The 18,252-nt window shown below is 40.7% G+C and overlaps 1 protein-coding gene across 6 annotated transcripts in view; it reads right to left on the bottom strand.

Annotated features, from left to right (window-relative positions):
- MGAT5 (alpha-1,6-mannosylglycoprotein 6-beta-N-acetylglucosaminyltransferase) overlaps positions 1 to 18,252 on the bottom strand; it is a 387,858-nt gene that overhangs the window by 30,368 nt on the left and 339,238 nt on the right. For all 6 annotated transcript variants that reach the window (XM_006169708.3, XM_014584664.2, XM_006169709.3 and 3 more), the window contains 2 exons: positions 16,645 to 16,791; positions 1,996 to 2,112 (listed from right to left, as the gene is read on the bottom strand). In XM_006169708.3, coding sequence (XP_006169770.1) covers positions 1,996 to 2,112; positions 16,645 to 16,791 — 264 coding nt within the window. The remainder of the gene's footprint in view (positions 1 to 1,995; positions 2,113 to 16,644; positions 16,792 to 18,252) is intronic.

Here is an 18,252-nt window from a genome sequence, read left to right as displayed (position 1 = left end):
GGTTCAGTGGGCCTCAAATTGGTTACCCCATTCTGTTTCCCAAAGAAAAAGATGAGCCTTCACAAGGATGCACTGGCCTTTCCTCAGAGAATATGTGCCTTTCCAGACCTCCTCCTTTACTCACACCATGCCTTGGAACCCTTGATCTGCTGGGCCCACTTTTCAGTTTTGCTTTGTACATTACTACTGTAAGGCAACTCAAGTGCTTGCCTACCCAGAAAGTCATCCTGACTTCTACTCCCAGGACCTCTGCATATTGCTTTTGGTGCTGGACATATTCTGCCTGTGTTATGCTTATTTGCAAATATCTGCTCCTTTCTCCCTCCCTCCTATCCATCCATTAGGGAAATCACTACGTTGGCTCCTGGGAATACAGCAGCTAGACAGAGATACAGGGGGACTTCAAACTGCCCATGGAAAAGTGAAATTAAAGTACAACTTTATTTGGTGCAAGTAGATAAATTAAATATTGAGTCAGTTTTTTCAGATACATAAACATTTTTCATGAACTTTTTGAAAACTGCACCCATATTTCTAGCTCTCATGTTGCTTACAATCTAGAAGAAATTAAACACTATGTGGTAGACATTGTACTTGAGCAACACACAGGGCTGACTTCACTAAATGAGATTTCATTATAAACAGATGAGATTCCATTTAGTGAGATCATGTGACCACATGACCAAGGAAACAGGTCATGTCAGCCCCACATCACAGATGACAGGATGCTGCTAGGAAGTGGCAGAGCTGGAATACAAACCTGAGTGGTCAGATTTAGGCTGCCTCGCAGCACACCTACACGGCCCCTCTTAGAATGCTGTAACTGGGTATAAAAGGTGCCCACTGGAAGTCCAGGGCAGCATGCACTGGAGGTCTGAAGCAGTCTCAGGGTGGGAGAGAGAGGACATAACTTATCCCTGCTAGGTGGTGAGCTCCACAGGTTGAGGGAAGCCAGGCTTGTGCGTGCATGGAGATGAGCATCTCCCAGAGTGGCTCAGGGTGTTCCACGTGCTGTAGGAACTTAATAATTATCTACTTACGCGATCAGAAGAGTGCAGAGCTGCTATTCTTATGAGCTCCTACAAAATGTTTAAGTGGAAAATCAGATAAAGAGATGCTCTATAAAAACATGTACTGGGTTGGCTCATGGAGAAGTAATAATGCAGAGTCCTGTGAACCAGGAAGATGCCAGGTTCACATCTGAGAACCTCCCTGTGCATGCATGGTGTGTGCTCATGATCCAGCTGGCTGAGGTGGGGAGGGGTATGGACTGTGGTATGAAGACCCTGTTGGGGTCCTGTTGGAACATTATGCTCTCTTTCTCCTCCTTTCTCTCTTTCAAAACAATGAATGAGCCTTAAAAAACAAAACAAAACAAAACAAAAAAACCCAGCTCTCAATATTTCCTTCGTTATTCCTTAATTTTAGCTCTGTTTGTACACGAGCATGCCTATCTTTCCAGACATTTGAGAGAATGACATAATTGGATCACTGAGGCAAGTATAATTCCAGCTTCTACTATTATGACTAGACCCAGGAGCCTTAGTCAAAGGGTCTGTGGAATCCATGCTCTCTCCTGGACACCAGCTCTGTTTCCCTTTCACAGAACAGAAGCCTCTGGGCCAAATCCTACAGTTTGCCTGGGCCTCCCCACTTCCCCCACAGAGTGCATGCACTCACTGAAGAAAGATGGAGATAGACAGAGGGAGAAAGAGAGAAGGAAAGTGACACATCACCCCCCAGGAGGCATGGCCAGACTGCAAGTCGCTCTCCTCCAGTCTCCTCTGCCAGTAGGTGGCATGATGGTTAAGGTGCTGGATTCCCTTATGGCTGACCACAGTTTGAGTCCTGGATCCTGCAGACTGACTATTTTTTAACTCCAGGGTTAGGCTAATGGAGAAAAGTTGCACTCGCTAAGACCAGGGGCCCTTCTTGATGCTTCCCATACATTCAAGTAAGAGCACAAATGGGGAAAAGTGAAATAAAAGAAACAACCTTCTGATTTAAAATTGCTTTCACTGCATCCTCTACTTCTTTCTGGTTGTTGAGGTCTACAGTCCAAACGTGGGGCTGGCCAATGAAAACTTCAGCATAAGGATGCTGGGATGTCAGCTGAAAAAGAAAACACAAAATACCTCAATTTTACAAACAATGACTTTTGTTTTTAAACCTTCTGTGCTAGGTGGAACATTATGCTTTTATAGCACTGAACTGTCCTTATATTGGAAGGACATTTTGCCCTTCCCCTTGAGGAATAAAAGCTCCCAAGCATTCATAAACAATAATAATACAATAGTGATGGCCTCACAATTTGAATACCACTTGGACATAAGAGACAGAATGTCACAACTAGGTGACCAGGAGGCTGTTACAGGTGGCTTTAACCACCAAGCTCCCACTGAGATATATTGAACATTAACTCTCAGCCATAACCCAGCCCTGAAAATCAACTAGATCAAACCTGGATCTATTATCCTTGCTAGACAGATAGGTAGGCATAGAACATTACAATAAAAATCCAGACTGTAAAGTACTAGGAAGATGAGTAACAGTGCATACAAAAAGTGATACATAGAAAAAAGATGCTATCAAAACCCCAGACTTTTTGGAATGGTTTTAGGAAACATCATTAGCATGACCTTGGAACCCTAAGTCTATAAAGACAATTTGCAATCAGAAAGGCAAGTCAGTTTTTTGTCCTACGGGAGATTTCATTTTAAGAACAAAGCGTGGTGGCTCATTCTCACCCTTGCTTGTCTCTGGACTGAACAGGTTTGTTTCTTGGGACTTTAAGATGAACTTGCACCCCCTCCCCACCTCATTTGGAGACTGGTTCAAGCCAGTGGCTGTGCAGAACATCATCATGCTGGCTGTGGCTGCAGGCCCTAACAGCTGGGATCTGTTGCTCATTCTCCACTCTTTTCCCACTTGCCTTTGGACTCTCAGAATCTCAGTGTTTTGAATAGTGCTTGGTGTGTGTGTGCTGTGCGATTTTATATTTTCTCTTGAGGTGAACATTATTAGGTCAGCTGGAGGCTTACCACTCCCTAGAAACAGGGTGGTCTTTGGATCACCCAGGACCAGTGACAACAGTGCATGGTACCGGTGAGCAATAGATAGGCAGACCAGAAGTGAGATCACCAGTTTTCTAATCCTGTGCACCTTTTAATGCTCAGAGATATCTTGAATAAGTTAGGAAGTAATGTATAGATCACCAGATGATTAGAAACATCACAGAAGTTCAGGAAATATGAGCAACCAACAAAAGGCCTCACCCCCAAGGGAAATCGTCAAGCCCACATCACCCACAGTAAATACAATGGACCTCATAGACATGTCGAATAAAGAATTCAGAATATCTGTAGTGACCAAACTAACTGAGATGGAAGAGAAAAGAGACAAGGAGCTCCAGGAGATGAGGAAGTCCTTTCATAATTTGAAAGAAGAAAGACACAAAGAACCAGATGGAACTTCTAGGGTTGAAGACTGTGGTAAAGGAAATCAAAACCTCCCTTGAAAGTATTGAAAGTAGATTAGATGAAGCAGAAGATCGAATATTGAGTAGAAGACAAAACATCTGACCTAGAAAAAAGTATCAAGAAGATTGAGAAAACGACCAAGAAAAATGAGGATAATATAAGAGGAATAATGGATACCATCAAGCGCCCCAACATTCAGATAATTGGTATTCCAGAAGAGGAAGAAAATAATTAGGGCATTGATAATTTATTTCATGAAATTCTGGAAGAGAACTTTCCAAACCTGGAAAGGCATTCAAATATCCAGACCCAAGAAATACATAGGATCCCGAGTAGACTCAACCCAAGAAGATCCTCTCCAAGGTACATCATAGCCAGATTGGCAAAAACAACAGACAAAGACAAGATACTATAAAGTTGGCAAGAGGAAAATCTCAAGTTACTTACAAAGGTCACCCCATCAGGATAACATCGGACCTCTTGGTGGAAACAATGCAGACAAGGAAAGAATGGGGAAATATAATCAAAGTGTTTAATGAAAAACTATTTCAACCATCAATCTAACCCAAAAAGTAACCATAATCCTCATGCCTAACCCTCGACCTGACCTAAATCTAACCATAACACTCACCTAACGTAACCGTAACCATAACCCTAACTCTAGCCCCTAACCCAAAACTTCATCCATAACTCTGAACCTGACCCCGACCCAAATAAAAACCCTAACCCAAACCCCACACATGACCCAATCACTCACTCAAAAACCTAACACTCAATCTAACTGTAATTCCATCATTACAATAACCCTCACACTAACCCTGACCCTATCTTCCAACCCTAACCCAGACTCCTAAACCTAAAGGTCAGCCTTCACCACAACTAAAGCCCAGCCCAGACCCTGATCATAACCCTAATCCTCACACCTACCCCTCGCCCTAAACCTAAATGTAACCCAAACACTCACCCTCCTGTCACCAGAACCTGAACCCTAACCCTAGCCCTAGCCATTAACCTAATGCTAACTCCAGGACCTAAACTTAACGCTAATGAAAACCATCAAACTAACCCAGACTAACTCTAATCCTCATGCATAACCCTTGCTATGACCCTAAATCTATCCATAACACTCACCCTAACGTAACCAGAACCGTAACCCTAACCCTAGTCCCTTACCCTAAACCTCAATCCTAAAACTGACCCTGTCCCCGACCCAAATACAAACCATAACCCAAACACCACACTGGAGCTTAACACTCACCCCTAAATGTAACGCTCAATCTATAGAACTTTCCACCCTAAGACCACAAAATATATATTTTTGTCACCCTGGCATGGGATCTTTTCAAAGATTGACCATATGATTGGATATAAATCAAGCCTTTACATATTCAAAGGCATAGAAACTATATTTAGCATCTTCTCTGACCATGATGGAATTAAACTCAAGATTAATTTCAAGAAACACCTTTGAAAATACACAAACACATGGAAACTGAACAACCTACTTCTGAATGACTTCTTAATTACTGAAGAAATTAAGTCTGAAATCAAAAAGTTTATGGAAACAGATGATAATAAGTACACAAGTTTCCATAATCTATGGGACATGGCAAAAGCAGTCATAAGAGGGAAGTTCATAGCAATTAATGTGCATGAAATGAATAAGCAGCAAATGGATAACCTAACGTCATGCTTCAGGGAACTGGAAAAACAACAACAACAAAACCAAAAACGCCAGGTGAAAAGAAATAATAAAGGTTCGAGCATAAAAAAATGAAATAGAAAATAAACAAACCATACAGAAAATAAATGAAAGCAAAAGCTGATTCTTTGAAAAGATTAACAAGATCAACATATCATTGGCTAGACTGATCAAGAAGAAAGGAAGGAACCAGATAAGTAAAATATGTGATTCAACAGGCAACATTACAACAGATATAATAGAAATACAAAATATCATTAGAGGATACTATGAGTGACTATATGCCAACAAACAAGATAACTTGGAGAAGATGGACAAATTCCTGGATGCATATAATCTACCAAGACTGAATCAGGAGGACATAGACCCATAACAAGCCAGGAGATTGAATCATTAATAAACAACCTCCTGGCAAAGAAAAGCCCAGGTCCAGATAGCTTCACTTCTAAATTCTACAAAACTTTTAAGGAAGAGTTGATCTCTAGCCTACTCGAATTATTTCTAAAGATTCAAAAGGAAGGAAATCTTCCAAATTCATTTTATGAAGCCTCCATCATCCTCATTCCCAAAACAGATAAGGACATGACAAAAAAGGAAAACTACAGACCAATATCATTGATGAATATAGATGCAAAAATTCTCAACAAGATACTCGCAAATTGTACCCAACAACATATAATAAAGATTATTCATCACGACCAGGTAAGCTTTATCCCAAGGAAGCAAGGGTGGTTCAACATACGCAAGACCATAAATGTAATACACTGTATTAACAAAAAGAAAGATAATACCCATATGATCATTTAAACTGATGCAGAGAAATCATTTGATAAAATAAAATAAAACTTTCATGATTAAGACCCTCAGTAAGATTGGTATAGAAGGGTCATTTCTCAACACAATAAAAGCCATCTATGAAAAACCTACAGTTAACATTATACTGAATGAGGAAAAGCTGAAAGCTTTTTCACTAAAAACTGGTACTAGGCAAGGCTGCCCACTTTCTCCACTGCTCTTTAATATAGTGCTGAAAGTCTTAGCTAATACAATCAGAAAAGAGAATGTAAAAGGCATTCAAATAGGCAAAGAAGAGTTGAAAATATCTTTATTCACAGATGACATGATGGTATACTTAGAAGACCCAAAGATCTCCACGAAAAAACTCCTTGAAGTAATAAGTGAATACAGTAAAGTGGCAGGATACAAAATCAACATCCCAGAAATCTACAGCATTTCTATATATGAACAACAAGTTGAACGAAGTAGAGCTGGAGAAAGGAATCCCTTTTACCATAGCCACAAAATGTATAAGATACCTAGGATAAACCTAACTAAGGAAGTCAAAGACTTTTATAAAGAAAACTATGAAAATCTTAAAAAAGAAATAGAAAGTGGCATAAAGAAGTGGAAGGACATCTCATGTCCCTGGATTGGAAGAATTAACATAACCAAAATGGCAATTCTACCCAAATTAACCTACATATTTAATGCAATTCCAATCAAAATACCAGAGATATTCTTCACAGATCTAGAAAAGACAATCATAGAATTTATCTGGAATCATAAAAGACCTCATATTGCCAAAGAAATCCTGCGCAAGAAGAGTAGAGTGGGAGGCTTATCACTCCCTGATCCCAAGATACACTATAAAGCTGTGATAATTGAAACAGCATGGTATTGGCACAAAAACAGACATGTAAACCAATGGAATAGAATAGAGACTCCAGAAAAAAACCCCAAAGCTTACAGCCAACTGATTTTTGACAAAGAATAACAGTCGATCCACTGGGAAAAGGAAAACCTCTTTAGTAAATGGTGCTGGAAAAACTGGATATCCACCTGCAGAAAGATGAAACTGAATCCCCATCTGTCACCATTAACAAAAGTCAACTCAAAATGGATCAAAGATCTGAACCTAAGATCTCAAACTATAAAACTACTGGTGGAAAATGCTGGGGAAACTCTGGGCTACATTAGAGTAGGAAAAGACTTCTTAAATAAGACTCTCAAACCACAGGAAATAATCCCTAAAATAGACAAGTGGGACTATATCAGACTAAGAGGTTTCTGCACAGCAAAGGACACTGTAACACGTGTGAATTGACAACTCTCAGAATGGGAGAATATTTTTGTAAAATATGCCTCAGGCAAGGGACTGATAACCAGAATACACAGGGAACTCAAGTGCCTTATGTGAAAAAAAAAAAAAAGATTAATCCAATTAAAAGATGGGAAAATGAGCTGAATAAAAATCTCTCTAAAGAAGACATACAAAGAGCCAAAAAGAATATGAGGAAATGCTCAACATCCCTCATCATAAGGAAGATGCAGATTAAAACTATCATGAGATACCACCTAACCCCTGTCAGAATGGCAAAGATTAAAAATAAAAAAAGTAATAAGTGTTGGCGGGGATGTGGTGAAAAGGGAACTCTCCTACAATGTTGGTGGGAATGTAAACTGGTTCAGCCACTGTGGAGAACAAATGGAGGTTCCTCAAAGATCTACAAATAGAACGACCATTTGATCCAGCAACCCCACTTCTGGGTATCTACCCCAAGGACAGGAGAATGCTCAGTCAGAAAAGCACTTGCACATCAATGTTTACTGCAGCTTTATTTATGATTGCTAAGACATGGAACCAACCCAAATGCCCACAAACTGATGAATGGATGAAAAAAGTGTGGCACATATATTCTATGGAGTACCACTCAGCTATAAAAAAAACAAGACCCTGGCATTTGATAGAAAGTGGTTAGATATGGAGGATCTACTGTTGAGTGAAGTAAGCCAGGATATGAAAGAAAGATATTGTATGTATCCACTTAATATATACCAACTATCCGCACTCTATGGTAGAGACTGAAATATTAGAGGGCATAAAAGCAGTGAAGATAGTAAGCAAGGATAAGACAGTGTGGAATGGGGCGGGAGAAGAAAAGAGTATGGAGAAGGATAGCAAGAGAACAAATAGAGAGGAATGACATTAGTGGGACACAGAAATGGTTTATTACCTGTTGATGATGTGTATAGTATTCTCAACTGGACAGATCTGAGGAGTATTTCATGTTGGGTAAAGTCTTTTTACAAGCAAAATGATAAATAGTGATCAAATGTTTAAAAATAATTGTAATAATACCAATAATAATCTGGAAAAAATGAAAAGCTATTGGATGATGATGGAGATTCTAAAGTCTTTGTATTGATTGATATGAATGGTATTCCTTCTGGAAAAAGAAATGTAATACACTGTAAAGTAATATGTGAAAAAAAAGAAAAAAGGAGAACAAAATGTGGTCACAGAAGCCAAGTGTACATATTGGCAATTCTGAATTCAAGAGTCGATACTTGAAGACAGCTGCATTTATCCCTCAGTCTTGTTTCTACCTCTCTTCTTGTATCTCTTAAGGTTCTGGAGTAAAGAGAGCATACTAGAGTTTGGAAGTATACTTTCAGCTACCACAGTGAGTGGGGTGGAGTGAGATGCTACTGTTAGTGTGGGTGGAGACCAGGGGTGCATGATGCCTGGCTGAGCACAGGACAGTCCTGCATGAGAAAGAGCTGTCTACCACCCACATAACTTTCAAATGCTTAGTTTCATAGAATATAACTTTTTAAGGATATTAATTTATCTGTTCAGAAAAAGAGAGAAGAGAGAGAGAGACATCCTTAACAGAGTCCTCATGTTTAAATCTACTCCTAAATGACCTGAACCTGTTCTGTGGGCAGGTACATGTGCCCTGTGTACTCGGGAGGCCCCAGGGTGCAAACCAGGACCCCTTACATGTGGGTCCAAGGGCACTGCAGCTGCACGACTGCCTGGCTCAAGAATCTAACTCTTTGACACTTTAATTAGACATTGACCTTTTTAGGAACATAATGATCATGGAAATATAGGGATGTTTTTATTCTCTTTTATTTTGGACTTCACCAGTGAGTGATCTCTCACTCGTTTGTAGAACTCATGGTGACAAAGTCAATGCCCCTCAGGAAATCAGAGGCTCCAGTTAAAACATACATAATGTGGGAACCAGCAGTTAGCGTAATGGCTATGTCGCTGGACTCCCACGTAGTCGACCGTGGTTCGTGTCTCGGACCTGGTGGCTTAAAACTCACGCTGGGCGCGTGTGCGTGCATGCCCAAGATCACGAGAGGAGAATGGAGGAGAAGGGATCGCGGCGTGACCATCCCCCCTGGGGGGGTGATTTCTCGCTTTCTGTCTCTCTCTCTCTCTCTGTCTGTCTGGCGAGCACACGCGCCCTACAGTGAAAATCTCTCAAAAAAAAAAAAAAACATACATAATGTGTGATTTTAAGAACTTGTTAGCCCTCAAGACAAAAAGGAAGATGACAAGTTTAAAGGATACTCCCAAGCTGTTCAAAGATGAATAAAAGGCTCATGTAAACACCAGCCTTTTAATTGTTCTCTTAAAACTTGCCAACCTAAAAAATCCCAGCACTGAATTTATGCCGGTATTAGAGCTTTTCTGATGATGAACAAAATGTCACATCATTTTCATTTTGTGGCATGGAGAACAAACTAATTAGTTCTTCCAATGGAATCAGGGTAAATTAAAGTTGCCATCAGTGTCACAATTTAGTAATTTACGTATTAGCAATTGCTTTTCCTTCCACTTCTTTTAAGGTCCTGCTTATTTACAAGGTCGGTCTAAGCACTTGGAAAATACAAAATGCTAAGCCATTATCATTTTATTCATTTACATTTATTGAGGGTTACTTAGCTTTATGAGTTAGGCATTTGGTGATTCATTAGTCCTCCTCTGAAGGTTATGATCCTCCTTGCTAATTTATTGAGAATCGTCTGATCTAAGCTACTCCATTGTATATCAATCAGTAAATTGACTAGAGTATAGTTTGTAAAAGTAATGAAAATCTTATTAAATATGAGACTTCATATTTACTTCAGAGTGGCTATTAAATCTCAAAGAAGAACATGAGTCCTCTTTACAGAAAACAATCCTGAAGCTAGAGAATTTTTTTAAAGAATTATTTTATTTAATTCTATTTATCATCATTATTATTATTTAATTTGCTACAGGGCATGTGCACTCACCAGAGGAAGACACAGAGAGAGGGAGGGAAAGTGAGAAAGCAAGCCAACAGGTCCAGGACTCAAAACTGTAGTTGGCCACGTGGGAGTCCAGCACCTTAACTACCACACCACCTGCTGGCCTTAGCCAGAGAACTTCTATGGTTTACAAAAATGTCAGAACAATGATCAAGAACCCATTAATGTTTCCTAATGCAAAGATAAAAACCCTATTTATATGAAAGTATAACCTGAACTGACCACATTACTTAAGCCATTATGGAACATTTCCCCCTCTGAATAGACATTGTGGTTTTAAAAATTGGTCCAATGCAAAAATAAAAACAAACCTAAATTCACATTTAGAAATCTGGACTTTTTGTTCTCTTCAAATGAAGTCAAAGAAGAGACACAAATGCAATTGATATGGATCAACTTATGTGGGATGACTGTGACTGAACTTGAAAGATTCTCCTGGGCACAAAAAGACAGTTTTGTAATCATGTACCCTTTGGTTAAAATTTTTCTATCTGATGAGAGTAAAAGACAATCTTAGGGATTTTTGACCTTCAGAAATCTCCAGACCTGTTCACAGCATTTTCTCAATTAAAAGTATATTTTGTTAGGGAATTTGGGGACTTTTGTGAGCTGAGACAGCAAGGTGACCCCACCAGCCATGTGATCAAGGTCACTGGCCCTTCTCAAAGCTGACGCTGCTAGCAGACAGACATCAGATGGAACCAGCACTCCTGCACATGACAAACTGACCTTGGGGTCTCTCCAACACTTCAATCTCCTGCCTCTCAGGCTTGCCTTTCCTTTCCCTTTACAGCACAACCCCCACCCCACCATCCCCCTGCTCAGTCACCCCTGTACATTCTCCATGTGGCACAATTCCAAGTAGACTCCTCCCTGATCCACTGAGCTATTTCTTTATGCACTCTTGCTGACTATGCATCTGTCTTATTCTTCCATATCAAATCTGGAGCCCCTAGAAAACAGGAAATGTGTCCCCAATGCAGCAACTAGTACCACGGACTTATGAGGATACATTAAACATCTGTCAGCTGCCCTCTGCAGCCCGGCCCTCCTCTGGGAGCCTGGTACTGATGGGGTCATCCGTGTGAGGTCACTTGCTGAGCAGCTGTTGAAAAGATCCCACACTGTCTCACTACTGGAGTCTCATTTAAGGGCTAGTGGAATCATGTGAAAGGACAGGAGGGACCAATGCTTGAGCAGCAGTTCCAGTGCCTATTATGCCATGAAGAACAGAAACTGCCCATGACCTCAGCCAAAAACCAAGTTGCTAAATGAGAGCCATGGATAGAAAACATGACATAATTTTCTCCATAATTTCATACTGGCAGGTCTGGTCTACATAACATTCTATTCTATTGTTCGCAGGGCAATGGTTAGACTGTGTTTATGAGCATCCCCTTTTTTTTTTTTTTCAGGAAAAAATATTCAGTTGAAATAAAGTGTCATCAAAATCTTGAACATTAGCATTAACAGAAATGTCAGTTGCCAATTCAGTCTAAGGTATTTTTGATTCATCATTTTCTAAGGGCTTATATGTTTAGAAATTAAGAAGAGTAAGAAAGATATGGGTGTTTGCTTTTTATGCATTGAAAAATATTCTGATGAAGGGACTATAAGATCACCATTAGAACACCACAGTAATAACTGTGGCAGACAAGATCTACTGTTATCTGAACAATAAATAGGTAAAAGTTTGAGGAGAAAAGGATGTTTGCACAGTCTCAAAGCATTTCCCCTAAGGTAGTGAAAAATAATAACTTTACAGAGGAGAAACCTAGCAAACTCAACTGTCACCAAACGATCAGCGTTAACCAATAATACCAGTAATAATCATCAATAGAAATCAGCTGTACGGACATCATGCACCTTCACAAAGTGAGCACCTGCAAAAGCATCACTTCTGTGGATTCTTGCCCAAATTACATCAAACTCATCATGAGAATATACCAGTCAGATACAAATTAGAAAACAATGTAGTAAAAGAAAAAGTTAAGGTCATGACTGACAAGGATAGACTGACTTGCCACAGACCCGAGGAGATTAAGGAGACATGACAATTAAACACATTGTGGGATCCAGGAACAACGAATGAAAGGCTGTTAGTGGAAAATCTAGCAAAATTCAAATAAAAACCATAGTGTAGGTAATACTGTGGTACCAATGTTAATTTTTTGGTCTGAGAACTATAGTACAGTTTTGTCCAATATTACCATTGGAGGAAGCTGGATGAGGGTATACTTGAATTCTGTATTATGTTTGCAACTTTCCTGTATAAGGACATTATATAAATTCTAATAGCTGCACTTATAGGCACATACCCAAAAGGACTGAATTCAGGGATCAAACAGAAATTTATATATAGGGAACCAGCAGTTAGCGTAATGGCTATGTTGCTGGACTCCCACGTAGTCGACCGCGGTTCGTGTCCCGGACCCGGTGGCTTAAAACTCACGCCGGGCACGTGTGCGTGCATGCCCAAGATCCCGAGAGGAGAATGGAGGAGAAGGGATTGCGGCGTGACCATCCCCCCTGGGGGGTGATTTCTCGCTTTCTGTCTCTATGTCTCTCTGTCTGTCTGGCGAGCGCACGCGCCCTACAGTGAAAATCTCTCCAAAAAAAAAAAAAAAAAAAGAAATTTATATATCAATGCTCACAGTAGTGTTATTCAAACAGACAGAAAGTGGAAACGGCTCAAACGCCCACCAACAGGTGAAAGGATTAATAAGTTGTGACACACACACACACGTGCATGTGCCTATTCAGTCTTAAAAGAGGAAAGAGATTCTGACACATGCTACAACATGAACAGTGAAACATTAGAGCAGGTAAATAGCCAGACACAAAAGAGCAAACATTGTATGCTTGCCCTTACATTTGGCCCCTAGAATAGGCAAATTCACAGAGGCAGAAAAGGAGAGTTCTTTCTGGGACCTAGAGGGAGGGAAGAATGGGGAGTCAGTGTTTAATGGGTACAGAGTTTCTATCTGGATGACGAATAATTCTGGAACCAAAACATAATAGTGATGGCTGCACAACATTGTGAATATACTCAATGCCAGTGAATTTTAGATTTAAGAATGGTTAAAATTAATTTTAGATTAAAGAATGGTTAAAATGGTAAGGTTTATGTCAATGTATATTTTATCATAAAGAAGTTTTAAACAAGTAAAGAGATTTCCTACACCTAAATGAAGACATATGAACAATTTTGGCATAAAACAGACCAGTAGAATAGAGAAACCAGAGACAAATCCACATATTTATGGTCAACTGATCTTCAACAAGAAGCACAATAGGGATGGATACTCTCATTAATAAATAGTGTTGGGGAAAAAATAGTGTTGGGAAAACTGAGTATCTACATGCAGAAGAATCCAAAGAATTCTTATTTCACTTTATACACAAAAATCAAATCAACATGAATTAGACTAAATTAAGCCCCAAGATAGTATAACTATTAGAAAAAAAAAATAGGAAGAAGGAAATGTTGCCGTTTCTGACAGTATGGATAAATACGGAGGGCATTGTATTAAGTGGAATAAGCCAACACTGAAAGAGAGATATTGTGTGACCTCACTTACATACGGAATCTGAACTAGTTGAGCTCACACAGCACATAATAGAATAGTGGTGGGCAGAGGCTGGAGGGTAGGGGAAATGGAGAAATATTGGCTAAAGGTATAAAGTTTCTGTCAAGCAAGATCTATACGTTCTGGAGATCTACTGTACAGCACAGATTATAGCTGGAAATACTACACAATATACTTGAAACCTGCCAACAGGCTAGAGCTTTTATATACACAAAATATCTATGTAAGACAATGAGTACATTAATTAGCCTAGTCATGGTGATCACTTCACAAAGTATATGTATATGAAAACATCTAGTTGCATACCTTAATTACAATTTTTATGTTAAAAACAGACAAATTAGAGGATAATTTATTAGTCTATTACCTATCCAGAACTCTAAAATTTCAAAGTTGGACTCATGGTAAAGCAGATTCCTAAGTTGAGACATTTTCACTACTGAGTAGTGAAACTTTTCCAAAGAATCTGCTTGTGAGTGTCAGACTGAATGTTCTTGATCTCTGGGTCCCAGCACCTCCCATAGTTCCTGGCACACAGGAGTGCTTTAAATATTGTTGAGTGATGAATGAATGACCTGACCGTCTCCGAAATGAAGAGTTCAAATTTATTATACTAGCAAAAGGAAAAAGCAAACAAGCACACATGTAGTTAATCCTTATCGGATTTTTTTTTTTTTTTTTTTTTTTGCTAGAGGGTCTGTGCACTTGCCAAAGAGTGGGAAGAAAAAGCACCCTCCTTCTCCCACTCCAGGGAATGGTCGGTCATACTATAATCCCTTCTCCATCTATTCCTCCACTGGGGGTTTGGGGCACACACACGTATGCACACAGCATGTCTGTCAAGCAGTTGGGTCCGGGATTCAGACTACGTGGTTGGCCATGTAGGATCTGGTTGCATTAATCACTAGGTCACAGAGCTGTTCTCACCCCTCATCTTCCATTTTAATTGTCAGAGGACACATCCTTGAAGGAGTGAGGAGAGGGGAAAACATCTCCTTAATGGGGTGTGGTCACATAGCAATTCCTTTTCTATTACTTACTCAAGATTTAGGGCATGCACACATATGTACCCAGCGTGTTTTTCAATCTCATAGTGCTGAAATTTGAACTATAGTCAGCTGCGTGGGATTGATCTCCCCTAACCAATTAGTTATAGAACCAGCTCAAACCTTTTAGAGATAATCTATGGATCTTGTTGATCTTTTTCCATTTCTTTTGGCCATTTCATGATGGGGGAGGGGGGGTCAGAGAAAAAAAATCTCTCAAAATACTCTGTTCTATGGGAACCAGCAGTTAGTGTAATGGCTATGTCGCTGGACTCCCACGTAGTTGACCGTGGTTCGCGTCCCGGACCCGGTGGCTCAAAACTCACGCTGGGCGCATGTGCGTGCGTGCCCAAGGTCCCGAGAGGAGAATGGAGGAGAAGGGATTACGGTGTGACCATCCCCCCTGGGGGGTGATTTCTTGCTTTCTGTCTCTATGTTTCTCTCTGTCTGTCTGGAGAACACGCCCTATAGCGAAAACTTCTCAAAAAAAAAAAAATTAAAAAACCCAAAAACCTCTGTTCTATGAATTGGCAAGATGGAGGCGAAGTAATCTTGAAAATTCATTTTATGTACTCTTAGGGAGATGGGGACAGAAAAACGTGACCTGGATGGTTTAAAAGCAGGAGAACTGAAAAACGTATGCTTCAAAACAGTTCTTTTATATTGCTGCCATGTCATACACATCAGTGTAACCCCCTCAGGTAGGGGCCCCAAATGACGAGGCCGCTGGTTTGCAAGCAGCCGTAGAGTTGCTGACTGACTACACAGAAATAATAAGGAAATCTGTCTTATGGTTCCTGAACACTCCTGACTCTGAGCAGATACTGAAATGGTCAGCTTGATTGCTTACACTCTGTTATAAATGACTTATTTATGGCCCCAAATCAAACCCAACTACCCTCAATGGTGATCTTTGCCTACAGCAGACTTCAAGAGGATCTCTAAAGGCAATTCAAATAAGGTTTCTGTAAGTGGTTCTATCAATGGTAGGATTACCTCTGAGGATGGTGCTTATAGATGGTGGACTGAAAAATCAGGCATGTTACTTCAATAACCCAAGATATTTAGGTCTTATCTTCTAAGGTAGATGGTTCTTTGAAAACCCACACAAGTTCACTTTTTATTATACAGCCAGCCCATCAGGAAGAGTAGATTTTCCACAAATATGTTAGCCAGTTGATTTCCTTATTCCCTAAACTCCAAATATTCAGAACATCAGTATTCAGCTGTAATCAGAAGGTAGAACATTTGAGTTTGGATTAAGATAGAGCTGGAGGCTCTGCAGGTGGCATGGAGGTTAAGGCTGCTGGATCCCACAAAGTCGACTATGTGGTTCAAGTACCAGATCCATTGACTGGAAAAACACTGGGTATGTGTGCATACATGCCCAAAAATCCCGAGAAGAAAAGGGATTGTGGCATGGCCATCCACTCAGGGTGATGCTTTCTTGTTTTTTTTTTTCTCTGTCTCTCTTTCCTCTCTGTCTCTCTAGCAAGTACATGTGCCCTACAGCAAAATTTGAAAGTAAAAGAATGATAGAACTTGACTAGAGTATGAAGATCTCTTTCACTGTAGAGACAGATTTGATTCTAACCCTGGCCCTGCCACTAACCAGCAAGATGATGTGGTCAAATGATTCATTGTTCTGAGCCTCAGGATCAGTACCTCCACCCCTCCCTTCCCACCCAACCATGGTAAATGAAGTTAATACCTATAGAATGATTTTAGTAGAAGCTTACCTCTCTCAGAGTTGGCTTGCCAATGAAGAAGTCTGTGTTTTTGCTGCTTTTAGGTGGGTTAAACTTGGGATTCAGAAAAGCACATCCATTTGCAATGGCCTCCAGGGGAGCTGGGCCTTCGTAAGGGAACCCGAGTCCCACGAACAACTGTAAGACAGAAAAACACACACTGTTTAAACATGTCAACAGGGACTGCCATTCTTGACTCACAGGGGGCCATTCCTATGTGGACACTTCAGAGACTCTGGAAGGATGCCAGGCCGGGAAGGTGTTGGTAGTGTTGGTGCTGGTGGTAAGGGGTAGTGTTGGCAAGAAGTCAGCTTACATTAGGATCCTAAAAACACAACCAGGAACTCCTAGAGGCCTCGTGAAGCTGCTCTGTGCACTATGTTCTCCCGGCCCACTAAGAAAATAAGGAAGTAAGTGTTGGTGGGTGGAGAGGGGGTAGGAAGGTCGGGGTACTAAAAGAAAAAAACCCCCAAAGACCCAACAATAATCTTTCTGTAAGTCACCAGGAGACATGATTGGAAAAACACTTGCTTAACCAAACAGAAGGTTTCTTCATTGAACCAAAGAACAACGGGCCCTTTCAGGGATGCTGGGTGGGGGGACCGAAAGGTCATTTGGCGGTTTGATCACAGTTCAAATAGAATTGCTTTAATAAGATGGTAGGTCAGTAAACACAGGTTTTCATGACAGGGTTCTCACTGGGGCATACCAACATCTTGGTTTCTATTTTCCTTTCCATGGGGCAGAGGGTCAGGGCTAAATCTGCAGGGCTGCTTCCTGCTCCATCAAGCAAACCGTGTTTCCTTCAGACAGACAATAGATGGCAGCAAAAACCCACTCTCAAGTCTTCCTAGCAACCACAGCAGCTGGGAGCCTCGGGGACAAAGGGGCTGTGCTGCAGTTCGATGGTGGCACTGATTCCTGGGTCCACAATGCAACGCCTGGCAGCAATGCCTGGCTGCATCCCTCACTGCGGGCACCTTTCACACTGCGGCTTACTGATGAGCAGCTCCCAGCCTGGGCTGTGTGAAGAGCATGTTCGCTCCACCTGTGTCCAGGAGCCAATTCTGAAAGCACTCCAGTCCCTAGAAATACATTAAGTGACAAAGAGTAACTGTGTCCTAGGGCACTGTTTCCTACTGTCAACACATTGAGGAACATCCACATGACCGCACCTGAGAGTGAAGGAGATGGGTGGACTGGATTTGGTCCTATGGTTGATTTTCCTTTATCAGGCCCTTTCCCTAGCCTTGTCTTCCATGGCTGCTTTAACTGAACAACTATTTAGGCAGGTTCTGCTAGAGAGTGTGGGGTCATAGCTGCCGGCTCCCTCAGCAGTACCTGAAGATGCAGTGTGTGTGTTGGCCACTCTGTTACCAAGGCAACATTGTGCATGGCCCATGGTTGATATATTGGGAAATCACATAGCTTGCAAAGGAATGTTGGGGGAAAAACACTAAAATCTGTTCTCTGGAAAGATTCTCTATTCCTTATAACTTATTTTAAAAAATAATTATTTTATTTAGTCATTCATTTTATTTTAACTTGATGAGAGAGAGAGAGGGAGGGAGAGAGAGAGGGAGGGAGGGAGGGAGAGAG

This window comes from Tupaia chinensis, unplaced genomic scaffold, assembly GCF_000334495.1.
Source record: "Tupaia chinensis unplaced genomic scaffold, TupChi_1.0 Scaffold147433_1, whole genome shotgun sequence".
NCBI classification, from domain to species: Eukaryota; Metazoa; Chordata; class Mammalia; order Scandentia; family Tupaiidae; genus Tupaia; species Tupaia belangeri.
The sequence above is the reverse complement of the archived record's forward strand: the minus strand, read 5'-3'. Positions and strand labels throughout refer to the sequence as shown.